Here is a 19,108-nt window from a genome sequence, read left to right on the forward strand (position 1 = left end):
GACTTCAAGTCCCCTTCCATAATATCATGAGTCTTTTCCCCTCCCCAGCTAACTGTCCAATCAGTGGCATTAGAGGGGCCATTGACTTAACAGGCAGTAGGGAGTGGGGAGTGTTGGCATTACTATGTGTTTTAAGGTTTGCAAGAAAAAAATTTTTTATCTGAGTAAGCGTTTGATCCTACCTGTGAGGTAGGCATTATTGCTGTTCTTTTAACACTTGAGGAAACAACTTAAACGCTCAGAGGCGTGTAAGTCACTTGCCCACGGTCACCCAAGCAGTAAATGTCAGCAGTGGAAGTGGAATGCAACAGGTCTTTGGAGACTCCAAGCCTTCTCCAGCACGTCAAACCCTTCCTTTTTCAGAAGATCTGAGAATGGTCTGGAGATAGTAGCCTAGACACCCGGGGGCCCAGGCACACCCGCCCGCCCTCACAGCCCACCTTCCCTCTCAGACGGTCCTAGGAGCAGATCAGACCGCGGACAGCCTTGGTTTTAGGTGCACTGGGGTGAGAGGAAGCGGAGGTGAGCTAGGCAGGATTGGGGAACACAATGCGGGGCTGGGGGAAAGGAGGCCTTTGAAGACTCGGGTTTTCTGAGAAGATTCGGGGTCTTTAGTTCCAGGGCAGTCTTCTGAGGGAGACGGAGGTGGGCTTAAGCCCAGGAGTGGGCGTCCGCGTCCGCGGAAGGAGTTCGATCCGCCTCCTGGAGCGCAGCCCCAGAGGCCGAGGACTAGCTGGAAAGGCTGGCGGGGGAGAAGCCCCCGGGCAGAGGTGGGATGGGGGGGCGTGGCTGCCCCTCTGCTCCGCCCCGCAGACTCGGCCACAGCCCCGAGGGCAGCGACCCCGGCGCTTTGGCTGGTCTGGGAGGAGGCTTCGGGGCGCAGCTCGCCACTACAGGGGCGGCCCCGGATCACATGGGCGGAGGCACCTCCCGGAGCCCCAGGCGGGCTCTCCCTAGAGTCGACAAGCTGCGGCGGCGGTGAGAGCAACAGCTGCCCCGTCTCTCCTCAATTTGCTCTCCGGTCCTTGTAGCCGGGGGACTGGCGGCCCCGGCGGCCCCAGCCAGGCAGGTGAGCACGGCCCGGCCCGTACAGGTTAGGGTGCCAGCACCTGCCCCTTCCCCGTTCCCCCTCCTCGCCTCCGACGCTCCGTGGGCCTCCTTTTCCACAGCGTCTCCAGTCTTCTGGCCCCCGCAGCGCCTTCTGCCTCCTGCACCCTTTCTCTTCTCTCTGTAATCCTGGCTGCCCCTCCTTGCTACCAAAACCCATCTGCCCTCTCCCGCCCCCATCTCCTCACTCCTGCCTTCCTTTCTCCGTTCTTGCCCTCGTCCCCTACCTGCCTCCAGCCTCCCTCTCCTGCTCCCCGCTCCCCATTCTGTCGCCACTTCTGCCGCGGTCTCCCCCTCTCCTGCCCCGACTCCCGCCCCTGCTCCTCTTCCCCTCTTCTTCCTCCCTGTTCTCCCATCTCCTCACCCCTGCACTCTTCTACCTCTCCCTCCACCCTCATCTTTCATCCCTGCATTCCATCTAGACTTCCCCCATCTCCCTTCCACAGCCCCTGACTCCCCTCGTCGTTCTCCCCATCTCCATCCTCCTTCTTGGCCTCTCTCCTATTCCTCCCCTTCTTTCCTCAGACACTTCAACCCACCACACCTTGTTCCCCATCCTCTGGGTGAGTAGAAGCCTCTCTCCTAGGAAGAGCCCAGTTCCAACTTGCCAGGTACTTTGGCCCCAGCACTGGGAAGTCATCCTAATTGGGAAAAGCCGGGAAGGTGAACGGCAAGTCAGGTTTGGCTCCTCCGATCAGAGCCAAGGAGCCAGAGTCCACTCGGCTCAAAGGTCTGGAGACCAGCTGAGTGCCTTCCCAGTATCTCACAGCTGCCTTAAGAATGCTGTCATAATGAGCCCGACTGCCTTAGCTTCCTCGGCAAGATGTGGGGCCTAGATGAAGTGAGGTGAAGTCAGGAAGTCACTGCGGGGTGCCGAGAGAACGGATCAAGGGCTGAAGGGGAGCCGGGAGCTTAGAGAAATGTGCTTTGATATTGTCAGGGGTGTGTGTGTGGGAGAGGTAGGCGAAGAAAGTTGTTCTAAGAAATGAGTGAGGTAGGACTCCTTTCTTCTTAGGGATCTCGTATTGGTGTTCTCAAAAAGAAGCCGGGCACTCCAGGGTCATGGGAGAAATTATGGGGGGCAGGGATTACACTGGTTGTGTCAGCAACTCTTCTTCTAGCAAGGGTTAGTGCTCCAGCCTGGGTGGACAGGATGCAAGGAAGGGTGCCTGGAGCCTATCTGGGTATCTGGCAGGGTGGTATCCCAAGACTGGCATAGACATTTCCTGCCCAATCCCAGCTTGGGGACTGAAGGCTCAGGAAAGTCTCTGAAGGGCAGGACCGCTGGAAAAGTTTCCTTGACCAGTGAAAGGGAAGAGGAAGGAAAGGATGCCCTTCCCTCGTCCTGCCAGCCACCACCCCAGAGCACCCAGAGTCCCGCTGCCATCAGGCCTGTCTGATGACTCCAAGAGCAGGTTACTTCCCATAGCTTGGATAGCACTAAACATTGAGTGTTTGGGGCACGTTGGGCTTTTTTTTTTTTTTTAACCAGAGAACAGCTGCTGTAAGTGACATGGGTTGGTAGGTGGTGGGGGCATGTCCTTGTTCATCTGAGAAATACTGGTCCTTCCTGATCTTACTCGGACACCATCAACACCATCTTTGGTTCTCGTGCAGCATCCCATCCCTGCTAGGTGAGGGGTCCACAGAACGCAGGCAGGGGCGCAGACATGAGCCTGCATACCTGAGCGTGTGCAGACACACCCTTTTTGACCTTTTAGGGCTTCTGTCCCCCAGCTCTGGGCTCACTCAGCACCTCTTCCTCTTCCCCTACCTCCTGAAGTGTGGGAGTGGCAGGAGGAAATTGTCTATATTGTGGGTTTTAGATACTTGTAGGGCATGACAGTACTGCATGATGGGGTGCTGAAAGAGAGAGGAACCCATGGTGGTTGCCACCCCTCACAACCTACTCTCCAAGACATGCCAGCCCACTTACCTTGGGCAGCTGATTTCCTGGGAGTCTCTAGTTCTTCGGATACAAGGTTGGGGCGGGGGGGGGGGGGGGGGGGAGAATTCAATCACCTCCTCCCAGCATGGGGTGGGAGGGGAGAAGTGAAACTGTTCCTCTGCAGTGGGTTTAGTCACTTCCTCTCCCCTTACCCCACAACCTCTATGTGATTGTTCCTTGTGGCTGGGCCATTACTGTCCCCTCCCCCAGCCCCCATCTCGTTTATTTCTTTCCTGTCTCAGACATGGCACTGACTGTGGACGTAATAGGGCCTGCGCCCTGGGGCTTCCGAATCACGGGGGGCAGAGACTTCCACATGCCCATTGTGGTATCCAAGGTAAGGAAGGGGTGGTTTGGGGGGGGGCAAGAATAGAGGGCAGATTAGCACCAAGATCAAATGAGATATTTTGGGTAAAGTGCATGGCAGTCCTCAAGGTGCTCCATAAAAATTAGATATTATTACCAAGAACAGACACCTGATTGTCCATTTCCCCCTTACTCCTAATTACCTACTTTTAAAAACTGTGTATCTGGGAGTGATTGAAGGGGAAGGATGCTATTGCTATGGAAATAAAGGGTGTGTGGGGGAAGTGTTTTGGTTTAGGCTACCAGGGAATTACAAGTGTCTAACTATAGGCCCTGTTCTTTTCCCTTTCCCCCTAATCACTGGTAACCATCTGGGGGTGATTATTACAGTGAGAGGCCTAGAGATCAGGGTTATTGCTATGGAAGCTCCTTTGGTGCCATCCTCCCTCCCCCTAATCTGAGCATAAGGGTGAGTGGTCCTATTTACAAATCATTCAAGGGGCTATTGGCCAAAACTATCACTGTGTCTGAAATTTCACCATTAGAAATTAGGTCTTTGGGGGGCCTTGAAGGATTTTCCAGTACTGGAACTTACTATGGAAATGTAACTATCTCTTATCAGTTGAAGTTTATTTGTGGGAGTGGGGATGGGGGTGGGGGATTTCTTTAAAGTCAGCTGAGACATGGGATGGATGCCTAGAAAGGATAAGAAGTTCAGAATATGGCAGTGGGAGATGTTAGGGATAAATTTTTAGGGTTTTTTCTTTTTTCTTTTTTTTTTTTTTTGCCGGGAAGGGTAGGGAATACCCCCCCACACACACACACACGCTAAACAGTCACTTCTGACCCGTGATTCCTCATCCTCTGAAGGTGACTGAGCGAGGGAAAGCTGAAGCTGCTGACCTCCGACCTGGGGATGTCATTGTGGCCATCAATGGGGAGAATGCGGGAAGCATGCTTCACGCTGAGGCCCAGAATAAGATCAAGCTGAGCCCATCCCCTCTTCGGTTGCAACTGGACAGGTAGTGAATGGGCCCCTCTTTACTTAATGATTAGTGTCTTCCTCTTACCCAAGTACCCCTGGCATGGTCTTCAGGATTCCCATGAGGCTTGGAGTGGATTCCTCATTGGGCATTAGGAGTGAGATTCTGGGCAGAAGCAGTACTAGGGCCCTAGGCTCTCCTTTGGTCAGAGGGTGAAGGAGGTAGGGAGCCTAGGTGGTCACCTCTATTCCTATAAGCTCACTAGAGGGTGGGTGCTCTCGATCTAGGTGTGCAGCTGTGGGCAGGGCAGGGCGAGTTGGCATCAGGCACCTGGTTGCCCAGGTTTGACTGGTTCCTAGGAGTGTGCAGGGCGTGAGCATGGGCGGGGCATGTGGGCTCCTCAGGGGTGAGAGGGAAGCAGCTGTGGTTTGGTGTCTCTCCTGAGCTGGGATCCCCCTGGCATCTCTAGGATGGAGCGGGCAGGACTGTAGGCTGGGGCATCTGAATTGCAAAGGTTTTGCTCCCTTTTTTACCTTTGCCGTGCAGAATCTCTCTTCCCTCTTCCCTTGCCTTTGGTGTTACCACCTTCCAAGTTCAAGGTAGAGCCAGTGGCTATGGTGGGGTGTTGAGCCCGAAGGCAAGGGTTATGGGGGAAACAGGTGGCTGTGTAGGGCTGGGTGTCCTAGTGACTCAGAGACCAGGAATGTAGAGACATCCCCAAGCCAGGAGATACCTGTGGGAGGAGCTCCTTTTGGCCTGAGTCATGGTCTCCTTGGGTTTTTCTCAATTCGGAGAGGGCACAGGCCTATTCCTTTCTGCCTCTACTTCTCATGGTGCTCAAAGCCACGAATCTCCCCAGGGACTTTGGTGCCCTGGGGGCAGACTGGCATCGGGTGGCCAAATTTGGTCACACAATGACCTTCTGCTGCTGCCATCCTTGGTCTCCTTTAGCCACTCCTTCATGCCTTTCTGGGCTGTGAGTGTTTACAGAAGTGGTTCCTGAGGACGGGAAGGGCCTCATGGCATCTGGGAATAGGACCAAAATCCACAGCAGGCAACAGGCCCAAGAGGGGTGGGGGAGTTGAGAACATGAGCCGGCCTCCCCCTCCAGTCCCCACTATGGCTGGGAAGCCTGCGGCCGAGTCCCTCAGGATTCCAACGCAACACCTGGCAGGTCAAGGCCTCCACAGCTGATTCCCCCCTGCTTGCTGAAGGCAGCTCCCTGCTCTTCTAACCCACTTCCACCCTGTGCTCTGTCTTGGGGTTCACTTGTGTGGGATTCAGAGAAAAGGCAGAGGAAGTATTCTTCACTGGGCTCAGTGCCCTGAACTCCCCCTTTCCTGATTTGCCCTTCTCCCCCTTCCCTTAAGTGGCTAAAGGCTAGAATGTGGAGTGGTAAATGAGGTTTCTTTTAACTTTCCCACAGAGTGGCCAGACATCTAAGAATTTATGTGGTGGTGCTTAGGACAAGGCAGTGCTGGCAGGGGAGGGCTCACCTCCTTCCCCCTCCCACCTCTTCCTAGTCTCCTCTTGGACACCCCACCCCCCATCCCTTATCCTTGGCCCAGTTCCTGGCCCCTTAAAGACTTCCAGTTTTTGGTTCAAGACCAGTTCCTAAGCCCAGGGAAGATTCTAGAAGGAGTATCCAGAACAGGGATGAGATAAGAGAAGTGGTATTACCTGCCCTATGGAACACTCCCCCCCTCCCATATCTAGGAAGCATCGGAGACTTCATCGACTGCTTTTGCATATGTTAAGAGGTAGCCAAGGTGGCACAGTGGGTGTACTTGGAGTCAGGAAGACTTGAGTTCAGACCCTGCCTCAAATGCTTATTAGCTGTGCGACCCTGGAAAAGTCACTTGGCCTTTGTCTGCCTCAGTTTCCTCTCTTGTAAAATGAGGGTAATAATAGTACCTACCTCCCAGGATTGTCGTAGGGCTCAAATGAAAATCCATGTAAAGTGCTTTACAGAGCATAGAACATCCTGTCGACACTAGCTATTATCATAATTACTTTGTTGTCTTATTCAACCCTCAGAATCAGCACATGAGCCTCACAGGATGGGTTCTAGCATCCCTGTCTTTTTTTTTTTTTTTTTTTTAGTGAGGCAGTTGCGGTCAAGTGACTTGCCCAGGGTCACACAGCTAGTAAGTGTTAAGTGTCTGAGGCCGGATTTGAACCCAGGTACTCCTGACTCCAGGGCCGGTGCTCTATCCACTGCGCCACTTAGCTGCCCCTCTAGCATCCCTGTCTTACAGATAAGAATGACAGGTAGAGGTTCTTCTGTATCTCCCTCCCTGGCAAGCCTACTTCCTTTGCAATCCCACTCCTGGGACCGAGGGAGGGGAAGGAAAGACCATCAGGAGAGGCCTGGGCTCTGCCCAGCTGTCACTAACTGGCTGTGTGACCTCAGGAAAGTCGATTTCAGTTTCTGGGTCACATCAATCAAAGCACATGTGGGGATTTAACATTCAACATTTGTGCAGCCCCGTACAGCGTTAGAGACCCCACAGGGCTGAAAAAAAGAAACAGGTGAATCAAACTCAAGTCTTGCTCTCAAAATGCTTACTAAGCAAGCTGAGTGTGAAAGTGCAAAGAGAGGCAGAAACCAACCACTTTGGCCTCTAGCTGAGGGTCAGACTAAACACTGTGTGGCACTGTGGAGAGGGTCTAGGATGTGAAAAGAGAGGGTTTTGATCTTAGCCCTTCCTGCATGACCTTGGGCAAAGCATTCTACTGTTTGGGGTCTCAGTTTCCTCATCTGTAAAATGAGAGGGTTGGACTTAACCTCTAAGATCCCCTTTCAGCTCTAGGTATATGTGACCCTGAAGAGCCCATGTGTGGGGGCAGCTAGGTGGCACAATGGATAGAGCACTGACCCTTGGGCAAATCACTTAACCCGACTGCCTCTGGCTTTGATATTTTAAGATCCTCCCCATCATTCTCTTTCTTCCCCCATTTCCCAGGTCCCAGGCATCTTCTCCTGGCCAAACCAATGGTGGGAGTTCTCTGGAACTGGCTTCCTGTTTCCAGGTAAGACATCCCACTCTCCCCATCCTTGTCCTGCCAACAGGGACCTTGTGAGTCCTTCTGAAGGGTCCTCTTTGCCTGGAATGCTTCTTCCCTCACGGAATCTTTTCTCCCTTCAGAACCCCATGAGGACCAGAACTGACAGCCAGACCTCGCTACGGTCCTCTTACTCCAGTCCGGCTTCCCTCAGCCCTCCACCATCCCGAAATTCTTTTTCCACCCCACCCCCCGCCAGCTCCCACACCTTGCCAGGAGAGGTGGTGAATAGCAGCAGGTGAGTGCTGGGAGATGGGGCCACCAGGGTCCAGTTTCACATTCAACTGGCTGGAAACCTCTGTTGTTTTAGTTACCAGCAGATACCCCCTTCTCCCATGATTCTTGGAGGGGGCTATGGGTGGCCATTGTCCTTACTTAACCTCTGCCTGTGATAAGGGAACCTGGGTCAGACAGTTCTCTTTTTCTGTTTCAGTTTTCAGAGCTTGTCCTATTCCCCAGCCTCTGTTTCTTCTGAACACCTGAACTCCCGGGGCCATCTTAGTAGCCGGCAGGTAAGGGGGAGGTGGGGTTGGCAGGATGCAGGGGACAAGGAGTCAGGGGTTGTTTCAGTGCTGCCTGGGCCTGCAGGGGACCCCGGGGGGCTGGGGCAGCCCTCTGGAGGAAGAGGAGATGCTCTCCTGCTGCGTTCTGTCTCCCACTGACAGGTGGAGGGCTGGTTATAGTTTCCCAGCAGCTTGGCCCCCACGGGATCGGTTCTCTCGTGCCAGTGCTGTTCAGCACCTCCCTTCGGTTTTCTCAATTCCCGAAAGCTTCAGCCCCCACGCTTGCTGGCTTCCTCTCCCTCCTTTTGTGTTTCTCTTGGGCTGAGAGTGAAATAGTTTTGCTGCTGTTGTTGGGATGCTTCCCTTTTGGCTCCCCCTCCATCTCCTGAGAAATTCCTCCCCTGTTCCAAGTTGTATCCCCCTCCCCCTCACAGCACTCCCCACCCTCCACTGCAAGGCTTGTTCTTCCTCATTTTGATCCTACTTCCCTATTTTTTAATCAGTTAGACAGCTCCTGGCATCATCCTACTTATGCCAGGTCATGGCTTAAGCCGCCCTTAAGTGGAGGGTAAGGGTGCTATTGGGATGGACCCCAGCTGTTGGGGGTGAGACATATAGTATCCAGCTGCTGGGGTGAGGCGGGTAGCGTCTAGCTGCTAGCTCCCAGAGCTGGCCTCCCCTGGGCCAGAAGGCTTCTGGGGATGGAAGGTGGGGCAGGAGGGCCAGGCTTTTGTGAGAAAAGTTTGATTAGTCCAAGTTTGATTGGTCAAGTGGTTGATTACTGATTATGCCCACTGTGATGCCCAACAGGAGGCTGTAAGGGGTATAGCAGAAGGGTGTGGTCTCTCTTTTCAAGGTTTTTATATTAAGCTTAGTAGAGCCGAGTGAAGAGAAGTAGGAAGACATTTTGGACCGGAGTAGTGGGAAGTGTGAGGGGAGAGCAGGAATAAAGGCAGCACGGAAGCTTATAGGTTGGGAGATAATGAGCAAGCCAGTCTGAGAGAAGTTGGAGGCTGTCCATTAGGGAGAAATGGAAGCTAAGGTTGGATAGGTGAGCTGGGGTGAGATGTATGGAGAGGGTTACCTCACGGAGGTCTCAGGGAGACACCTCTGCTGGAGCCTTAGGGTCCTAGAACCTCAACTAAGATGAGGCGATCAGAGCTTTGTCTTATATCAACAAATGTAGAGACTAACACTTGTGGTTCTTTAGCCATATAGGAACCATAAAGCTTAGCACCTCATTACCAAGAATAATTAATTAAAATAGAAAGCTCTCTGATGGGCTGGGGTGGGGTGAACTTCTATCCTGTCCTGTCCTATCCTGCTTTTCAGTAGTGCCCTGGAATTAGTATTCTTGGTGAGTGGGAATGTCTCCCTCTTTTCCCATGGGGCAATATCCTATCTCTTTTCTCCAATAGAGGAGAGTGTTTGCTTGTCCCAGGCATAGTTTATGGTGGCATAGTGGATAGAGGGCTGGACTTGGAGTTAGGAAGACCTGAGTCAAATCCTACTCCAGACACTTACTAGCTCTGTGGCTCTGGACAAGTCACTTAACCTCTGTTTTCCTCAGTTTCCTAACCCGTAAAATGGGGATAATAATGGCACCTGCCTCCCAGAGTTATGAGGATCAAATGAGATATTTGTAAAGCACTTTGCAAACCTTAAAGTGCTGTATGAATAAATTTGCTAGCATTTATCATCATCATCATTAATTAAAAATAGTTATTGTTGTTCCAGTTAAGGACCTGGGTCTTAGTGTCCTACAAGGACCTAGTTTCTAAAGTTAAAGTCTGTCTGTGGCACTTTCTTGTAATTCTACCTGAATGTGGGAGAGAAGAGTGGTAGGGTGTTTCTGTAGAAGGAGCTCTGGTATGTTATCCTGGAGAGCTGGAGTCCAGCCTCAGCTTTGATACCAATTCACCATAAACAAAATCCCCTCCCTTCCCCTCTCTGTGTTTGTTTCCTTCTCTGGAAACTGAGGACCAGGACTAGATCTCTAAGGGACCTTCCATTTATACTCTGAGACACTCAACCTATAAGGGAAGTTTTCACTGGGCAGCTAAGGGAGGGACAGAGACTTTTGGGTGTCCTCTCTCTATACCCATCCCATGTATTTGAAAGTAGGCTTCTGCTTTGGCTTTACACATATCCAGGGCTTAGAAAGACCAGTATGAAAGGAGCCAGGCAGCTTTCTTATAGGTGTTGCTGATGAGGTAAAATGGGAGGAAAGGGAAGGAAATGCACATTTATTAAGCACCTACTAAGTGTCAGGGACTGGGCTAAGTGTTTTACAAATATCATTTCATTTTATCCTCACAACAACCCTGGGAGGTAGGTGCCCTTTTCATCCCTATTTCACAGGCAGTAAGAAGTCAAGTGACTTGCTCAGGGTCACACAGATGGCAAGCATCTGAGACTGGATCTGAACTCGGGTCTTCCTGACTCCACATCCACCTAGTAGATTCAGAAAAGTCAAATTTCAGTGGTAGACGAGATCTCAGGACCATAGATTTGGAGACAGAAGAAACGTTAGCACTCCAATGGAGTCTAACCCTCCCCCCTCCCCATTTTGCAAATGAGGAGACTGAGGCAGCAAGAGATCATGACCTACTTCAGGGTCACTTACTTTACTAGCAAGTGCCCAAGTCCTAATTTGAACTCGGGTCTTCCTAACCCCAAGTCTAGAGCTCTATTCCCACAGTACCCTATTGCTCCATATCATCTTGAGTCTTAACTCATAGTTAATCAGGAGTCTCAGGTTGAAGTGGTTTTGTCAATGACGACTTTGACCAAAGCTGTTCTGTAGTCTGAAGGGCTGACTTGATGAGGTACTGTCACTTCTCTCTCCTTACCCTGGCCCCTCCCAAATCAGTTGAATCTTAAGCTCTCAAAATCTCTTTCTTCGCCTCCAGGAAATCTTTCCTTCTCTCACTGTTCTCCTTTGCAATATCATTGGGTTCTCTTCTTTCAAACCCTACCCATCCTTCTAGCCTCTCGAAGCCTTGCCTGATCACCCTGGTCCAGCCCGATCTCTACTTCTTTCTCTTTTAATAACAACAACTGTCATTTACACAGTGATTTATAGTTTGTGAAAATGATCTCCTCTTTTCCCTCAACAACCCTGTGAAGTTAAGTACTGCAGGTATTTTACAGATGAGGAAACTGAGGCCAGATCAGTTAAATGACTTGCCTGTGGTCACTTAACTATATGTGTTCCAGAGGCATTATTTCTTTCCTCGACACTGCCAACAGCCAGGTCCTTTTCATCTTGGCTTTTTCCCTAGAGAACTTGGGCATCTTCTTGGTGGGCTGGCAGCCCTAAAATGAGTGAGGTTCCAATGAGTTACCACTCCAGGATTCTCACCTGCATCTGAGAGGCAACTTATGGCCATGAATGGTCCTTGGCCCAGTCAGGATACTGGCTTCTAATTCTGGCTCTGTGATATGATCTGTGAAATAATGGGGCCAGACAAAGTGGTCCCTTCCAAACTTGACCTTCTAGGACACTGATACCAGTTGGTTGACTCTCTGCCATTTTCACAGGGGATAAGCAGGCAATGATTTGCCCTACAGCTTGGGAAGTAAATCTGAACTACAGATATTTTGTAAGGGAGAAAGGATTGTAGCAACCTGCTATTTGTAGCACTTGGGTTTCTAGCTTAAGAGCAAAATTGAGGGACCTTTTTGGAGATATCAGTAGTGAGCGTGTAGAGAGGTGGAAAGTACCTAGAACTGGGAGTCAAGAGACCTGGGTGGACTCTTACTCACTGTGAATAGAAGGAAGGCGGGAGGGAAGGAGGGAAGAAAGGAAAGAAGGCAGAGGAGGGAGGAAAGAAGGAAGAGGAGGGAAGAAAGAAGGTAGAGGAGGGAAGGAATAAGTGAGGGAGAAAAAGAGGAAAAGAAGGAAGGAAAGAGGGAGAGAAGGAAGGGAGGAGGGAAAAGGGAGAGAAAGAAGGAAGGAAGGAGGAGAGAGGGACAGAAGGACAGAAGGAAGAAGGGAAAGAAGGAAGGAAATAAGTATTTATTAAACACTTGCTATATGCCAGGCACCGTGTTAAACACTTTACAATTATCTCATTCATCTTCACAACAACCTTGGGAGGTAGGTGCTATTATTATATTATTTTACAATTGAGGAAACTGAGGCAGATTGAGGTTAAATGATGTGCCTACGGTCACACATCTAGTAAACGTCTGAAACTGGATTTGAACTCAGCTCTTTCTGACTCCAGGTACAGGGCTCTATCCACTGCTCCCCCTAGTTTATTTTCCTTATCTGGGCCTCAGTTTCCCTCTTTGTAAAATGAAAGAGAGTGTTCCAGGTGCCCTCAAGCTCTGACATTCTGAGTCTCTTACTCTAAGATCATCCCCTCCCAGCACCTGAGGAATGTCGGTTTGCTTGGTCAGTGAGAAAGACACGCCCTCTAGTGTTTAGTAGGAGAAGGAGCTGGCCGAATAGGAGAAGGGGGTGTGTTCTGCCCTGGCTGACCCATCCTCTTCCTGCTCCTCCCTCACCTCCTTCTCCTTTTCTTCCTCCAGGCTGGGCTTGGCCGAGCTGGCGACTCGGCTGTCTGGGTGTTGCCGCCTTCCCCTGGGGGGTTCCGAGGTTCTCGATCCTCCAGCCCCAAACGCAGGTATGGGGGCTGAGCCTTGGGAAGGACTATGTCTGGGGCCAAGAAGCTGAGGCTTGGCCTGAAAACAGCAGCTGGGAGAGGGAGGCTAGAGCCTGGGGATCCTGGGGTAGGGTTGGGAGGAGCTCGGGTGGGGTAGAGGTATTCACTTGAAGCAGTTCTCCTGGATGATGGCTTGGGACCCTTTGACAGTCCCCCCCCCCCCCGTCACCATTCCAGCCTTTAGGCCTCCTTGGACACCCCCCCCCCCATTTCCTCCCTACTTCCATCACTTCTTGACATAAGCCCTGCTCTGATTCCTGCCTCATTCCCTGCAGTGTGGACTTTGAAGGGGGAGGGCCCTACCTAGAGGAAGATTCTGAGGTCTTCAAGATGTTACAGGAGAATCTGGAGGCTCGGACTGCTCCAAGGCAGTCTAGTTCCTTTAGGATGCTGCAGGAGGCACTGGAGGCAGAGGAGAGAGGTAAGGGCAGAGCAAGACCTCAGGTTTGGGGAGGGGCTCCCTAGCCATGGGGGAAGTGTCAAGGGGCACGAAAAGGTAGAAAACATCTTATCTGACTCAAGTTGTTATTCATATCTACCATTCAGTCACAATCCTGCTAGCTCTTGTCTACAGATGTCCAGGTCATTCCCTTTCCTTCCTCAATGAGTTTGACATTTGACTCACAGTTTTTCTCTCCTCCCCACCTCCTGCCCTCCTCCTAGGGGACTTCAGCATACATTCCGACTCTCCTTCAAACATCCTAACTACTTGGTTCCTCAATCTGCTCACCTCCTGTGACCCATTCCTCCACCCCAATAAAGCCACACACAAAGATGGTCATGCCCTTGATCTTGCTTATCACCCACAAAGGCACCGCCTCTGTATTTACGAATTGAGAAATGCTCTCATCTGAACATAATCGGTTGACTTTCCATCTCTTCCTCCCCATTCCCTTATTCTTCATACACAATTCTTGATTTATAATCCCTTGACCCCTCGGTTCTCTCCCAGGCCATCAGCCTGCACTAGCTACTCTCTGCTCTTTTATCCATCTTGACTCCTTGTTCAACTCTACACTGTCCTCTTCTTTGGGTCCCTGACCCCTGATTATATTGATGATTTAATTCTGCCAAGCCTCAGCCCTGATTACCCCATCATCTGCAGCCTTCATACCTACATACGTGCTACTTGAGGAAGGTGGAGAAAATCATGTGACTGTTCTAACTGGGCCCACTACAGATTCATGGGCCCTCACTACTGCTAGACAATCCTTCATCAACTCACTACACCATTCTCCATAGTGGCTCTTCCAAACATTTTCATCCCTCTTCACGCCTACCATGGCTCCCAATCCCCCTACCCTCTAAGCTGAGGACCTTGCCTTATATTTCATAGAAAAATTTGAGGCTATTCTCCATGAATTCCCTCTTCTCTCTTCTCCATTTCATCACTCATATGCCTTTGGCTACCTAACTCATAGGAGGATGTGGCCTTTACCAAGGCTAGCCCACCCTCTACCTGTACAAGTGATCTCATTCTGTCCCATCTCCTCCAACAGACTGCCCCCTCTGTCATTCCCAGTCTATCATTTATCTTCCATCTCTGTCTACTGGCTCCTTCCTTAGCGCAGACAAACGTTTCCACATCTCCCCATCCTAAAAAAAAAAACCCTCATTTGATCCTTCAGTTCCTTCTAATTATTGTTCTATTTCTCTTCAGCTCTTTATGGCCAGACTCCTTGAGAAGGCTGTCTGCAATAAGTGCCTCTACTTTCTCTCCTCTCATTCCCTAACCCTTTACAACCCAACTTTCAACCTTATAATTTCTACTGAAATGTCTCTCTCCTCAGTCACCAGGGATCTCTTAGTTGCCAAATCCAGTGGTTTTTTCTCTCTCTCTCTCTCTCTCTCTCTCTCTCTCTCTCTCTCTCTCTCTCTCTCTCTCTCTCTCTCTCTCTCTCCTTGTGTGATAATGAGGGTTGAGTAACTTGCCCAGGGTCACACAGTGACAAGTGTCTGATGCTGGATTTGAACTCAGGTCCTCCTGAATCCAGGACTTGGTGCTTTATCCACTGCGCTACCTAGCTGCCCCTCAGTGGTCTTTTCTCAATCTGCATTCTCCTTGATCTCTCTGCAGCCTTTGATACTAGTGATCACCCTCTTCTCCTTAATACTCTCTTCCCTAGTTTTTTGGGAACACACCTGTCTCCTGGTTCTTCTCCTATGCATCAGACTGCTCATTCTCGATCTCTCCTGTGCCAGATCCTCATCCAGGCCAAGCCCTCTAACTGTGGGTGTCCCATAGTTCTGTCCTGGGCCCCTCTTTTCTTCTCCCTCTATTCTACACTTGGTGATCTCATCAGCTTCCACTGACTTCCAATGACTCTCAAATCTACCTTTTCTTCCTTAACCTCTTACTGCCCTTTAATTTCACACCTGGGGGCAACTAGGTGGGGCAGTGGATAAAGCACTGGCCCTGGATTCAGGAGGACCTGAGTTCAAATCCAGCCTCAGACACTTAACACTTACTAGCTGTGTGACCCTGGTCAAGTCACTTAACCCTCATTGTCCCTCCCCCCCCCCCATTCACATCTCCAGCTGCCTCTCAGATATCTCAAACTGGATGTTCAGTAGATAGATCTAAAACTGAACTGATTCTCTTTCCCCATATGGGGTCAAGTAACTGAATGTGGAGGTCATGAAAAATCTGGCTACAGAAAAAGGTTATGTATACCAATTTTATATACCTATATATCTGGGATCATGTAAAAAATTTCTCTGGCAAAACGGGGTCACAAGTAGAAAAAGGTGAAGCCCTGTTCTAGGCAGCTCTCCGAGAGCATCCTATACCAATATAATCACAGCTTCCGTCCATTTTCCTATCTCTATCCACCAGTAATTACCCACATGCTCAGAGTTAATTGTATATGCTAAGTGCCAAATGAGGGCTCCGACAGCAGGTACTGTAAGATGTCAGAGGTGGGGGAGTTTGCTTTCGGCTTGGGTGGTTAAGGAGAGATTCGTGGAATAGGGAGGACTGGAGCTGAACCTTGAATTAGAAGTAAGATTCCTACAGGTGGTGAGGAAGGGAGAGGGCATCCAGGTGGCTGTCATATCAAGAGCAAAAGTCAAAGAGGAAGGAATGTAAAAGGCAAATTCAGGGAACTAGGAGTTCTGTGGGGTCTGGCCAGGGTGGAGGGTTCCAAATAAAGGGGCCGTAGAAGATGGGCCTGGAAATGTAGACTGTGGTGGGATTGTTGAGAGCCTTGAGTACAAAGTGGAGCCATTCAGGGAGGCCAAGAAGAAAAACAATTAACATAAGGTGGTTCATGTATATGATTGAATGCTCAAGTAAATGACCTTGGGGAGGTGGATTTGGAACATTAGAAAGTGAAGGGGAATTCTCTGGTTTGGAGGGTGAGTGTGGCACTGTCTGACTTCTGTAGATGGCACTTCTGCTCACCTGCCCAGCTCACTGAGTCCACAGGGCTCCCGGCCAGCCAGCACCACCCAGACCACACCACCCAGGCTTCACATCTGTGAGAAGTGCAACACCAACATCACGTGAGTGTGGCTGCTGCTGGGGAAGTGTAGGTGGGGGAACAGAACGGTGATCCTGGGAGAGGACAGGCACTCGTACCCGACAGAGTCAGGGTGCCACTTGGGCCTCTTAAAAACTGCCATTTGATGTCCCTAGCCTTGGAGCTTGGGGCAGGGCGAGACAAAGCCGGGAGAAACACCCACTTGTTTGGGGAGGCCAGTTTTTAACCCTGAAAGTTTTAGTTTTGAGGGAACATCTTTATCACCTTATTTTTTTTTCTCTCTTTCCTTCTCTTCTCCATCTCCTTCAGAGGTGTAGATTAATCAGTCAATCGGCAAGCATTTACTAAAGTGTCAAGCACTATCCCAAGCCCTGGGGATAAAAGAAGGCCAAGAAGCCAGACCCTGTTCTCAAGGAGTGCACAGTCTAATGGGGAAGAGAATAGATACACGAGGGAATGAATACAAGATGCAGACATTGAATGGTAACCTTTGAGACAGACCTCTTGCAGCTGGGGAAACTCAGGCCTCCCAAAGAAGGTGGCACTGAGTCAAATCTTGAAGGAAGCCAGGAATTCTAAGAGATGGCCATAAGGAAGGAGAGCAATTCCAGGCACGTGAGACCACCAGTGCAAAGCTGTAGAGATGGGAGATGGAGTGGTCATGTGTGAGTGATAGCAAGAGAGCCATTTTAGTCGGATCGTAGAATTTGGGAATGAAAATAATGTAAGAGAAGTCTGTTGGGGCCATATTGGCTTTAAAAAGCAAAGAGAGGGCAGCTAGGTGGCGCAGTGGATAAAGCACCAGCCTTGGATTCAGGGGAACCTAAATTCAAATCTGGCCTCGGACACTTGACACTTACTAGCTGTGTGACCCTGGGCAAGTCACTTAACCCTCATTGCCCTGGAAAAAAACAACAACAACAAAAAAAAAAACAGAGGAGGGAATAATAGAGATGAAAATAATCTGAATAGTCTAAGTCCCTAGAGCTTTATATGCAAGGTAATAAGTACTTTTTTTTCTTTGAAGGTCTTTATCTCTGAATTCTTCTTCTCCTTCAGAATACTTACAGCTATTCCTTCTTACTGTGCTCTCTTGTCCTCCTTTATCCCCATCTCAAATGGGGTAGAAAGTGGATTCGATAAGCCAGAAACCATCCCAGTCCCCACCTCAAGCTCTGCTTAACCCTTTTGGGGAGGAGGACTACTTTTCATTTCTCTGAAGTCTCAAGGTCACTAGGGGGTATGTGGGGGTCTGTGACAATGTTTGTATGTGTTTCGGGGGCAGGGTTTGTGCCCTTGCATGGACCAGGTCGATGTTGCCAGGTGTCCTCCATTGTGAGTCCTGGAAAATTTTGGAGAGGGAGGCAAAGATCAATTTTGAGATTTACCAGGAGATAGGAGTTTCCCATTTGGGCATTACTGATTACTGCCAATAGACAGACATGATGATCCCTTTGGGCAAAGGAACCAGGCCTCCAAACAATCTTTCCCTCTGATTTTTTTCACCCTCCTTCTCCCCCACCCCATTGTTGGATTGGTCCCTAGAAGACTAGGTTCCTGGTACATCACCCTTATCTGGCTTACTGCCTCCTGCATTGTTGGTGTTACTGGTTAGTAACACTTCCTCCCTCCCCCTGCAGGAACCAGGCTGTACGGATACAGGATGGGCGGTATCGACACCCTGGCTGCTATACCTGTTTGGACTGTGGGCTAAATCTGAAGATGAGGGGCCACTTCTGGGTGGGTGATGAGTTGTATTGTGAGAAACATGCCCGACAGCGCTACTCGGCCCTCCATGCCCTCAGCTCCCACTCCTGAAGGACCCTCCCGGATCTCTTTCCTCTCCCCTACTCCCACACCTTTCGTCTGAGGAACTCTGCTGGGTGTCTTGCCAATGGGAAGCTTGTATGGAAGAGGAGGTGGTGGGTAGTGGGATCTGGGGAGCTTTTGGGGGGGGTCTGAGTTTGGGGACCATTTCAGGGGTTGGAATATTTTTCTTTTCTGCCAGGCCCTCTCTGTCTCCAGGTATAGGCAGTAAGGGCAAGCTGTCAAGCCCCACTTGGAGACTTTAAAAGGTTGTTTTCCCTGACAAGGTGGGGACTGTGCCACAGGGTGAGATGGGCTATGCACCAGATACCAGGTCATACATAGGGTGAGGGCTTAATGGGTCATAGTGCAAGGCAAAAATGTGTGTAAAGATATGAAAATATATATACATGTATAAATAAAGTAGATGATACTCCATCTTCCTCTTGGCCCTCTTCCCTCCCAATATTCTCTCTCAGTTGGCTCTCGGGCCCCCAAAACCATATGGAAAGAGTACTTCTTGTTCCTTAGTACAAATAGGTTTCCTTTTGATACCACTAACTAAGGTAGATGTGAGAAGAGAGGGCATTCAAAGTGGAGGGGAAAGTTGGTGTCAAAACCATGGGTGGGAGGGTCTGCAGACAAACTATGCTGGGGCCAATCTGACGGTTGGTGAACCAGGCTCGTGGGTGTATGTATCAATAATCATTAATAGTCTTAAAAATAATACATCTTCATATAACATACTTTGAAGTTTACAATTTCCTTAATAAACTAGTGTTACAAGACTTACTGTCAGCCTTTTACTAAGGGAACTGAGGCTCAGAGATGCCTGTGGCTGTGGAAAAGAGTCAATGGAAGACCCAGCCTCAGAACCTATATCCCGTGGCTCCAAGTCAAGTGTTTTTGCCACTGTCATGCTGCCTCTGCATTTTATACAGTCTCAATTGTGCATTAAGTGCTCTGACAACAATCTCATAAACTTGAGTGAAGATTGGTCATTTTGTCTCTGTGTATGCATGCATGCACATTATCCATCCATCCATCCATCTGTCCATCTGTCCATCTATCCTCAGTACTTTTAAGTGAATGGGCAGCTAGGTGGCACAGTGGATAGACCATAGGCTTGAAACCAGGAAGACCCTTCTTCCTGAGTTCAGATTTGTCCTCAGACACTTAGTAGTTTTGTGATCCTGGGCACTTAACTCTGCCTCTGTTTTCTCCTCTGTAAAAT

General features: G+C 50.0%; 1 protein-coding gene across 3 annotated transcripts; it reads left to right on the top strand.

Annotated features, from left to right (window-relative positions):
- Nucleotides 1-957: 957 nt before the first annotated feature.
- On the top strand, nt 958-18,662 carry PDLIM2 (PDZ and LIM domain 2). 3 transcript variants are annotated; one of them, XM_043985482.1, is made up of 10 exons: nt 958-1,069; nt 3,298-3,392; nt 4,232-4,383; nt 7,311-7,377; nt 7,494-7,648; nt 7,844-7,922; nt 12,453-12,547; nt 12,862-13,007; nt 15,973-16,090; nt 17,709-18,662. In XM_043985482.1, exons 2-10 carry the CDS (start codon nt 3,300-3,302, stop codon nt 17,884-17,886), a joined length of 1,083 nt encoding a protein of 360 aa, XP_043841417.1. In that variant the 5' UTR covers nt 958-1,069; nt 3,298-3,299; the 3' UTR covers nt 17,887-18,662. The 3 variants fall into 3 exon arrangements, with proteins under 3 accessions (XP_043841417.1, XP_043841418.1, XP_043841420.1); XM_043985483.1 differs by lacking the exon at nt 17,709-18,662 and adding an exon at nt 17,196-17,307; XM_043985485.1 differs by lacking the exon at nt 17,709-18,662 and adding an exon at nt 16,378-16,712.
- The last annotated feature ends 446 nt before the right edge of the window (nt 18,663-19,108 follow it).

This window comes from Dromiciops gliroides, chromosome 2, assembly GCF_019393635.1.
Source record: "Dromiciops gliroides isolate mDroGli1 chromosome 2, mDroGli1.pri, whole genome shotgun sequence".
Lineage (NCBI taxonomy): Eukaryota > Metazoa > Chordata > Mammalia > Microbiotheria > Microbiotheriidae > Dromiciops > Dromiciops gliroides.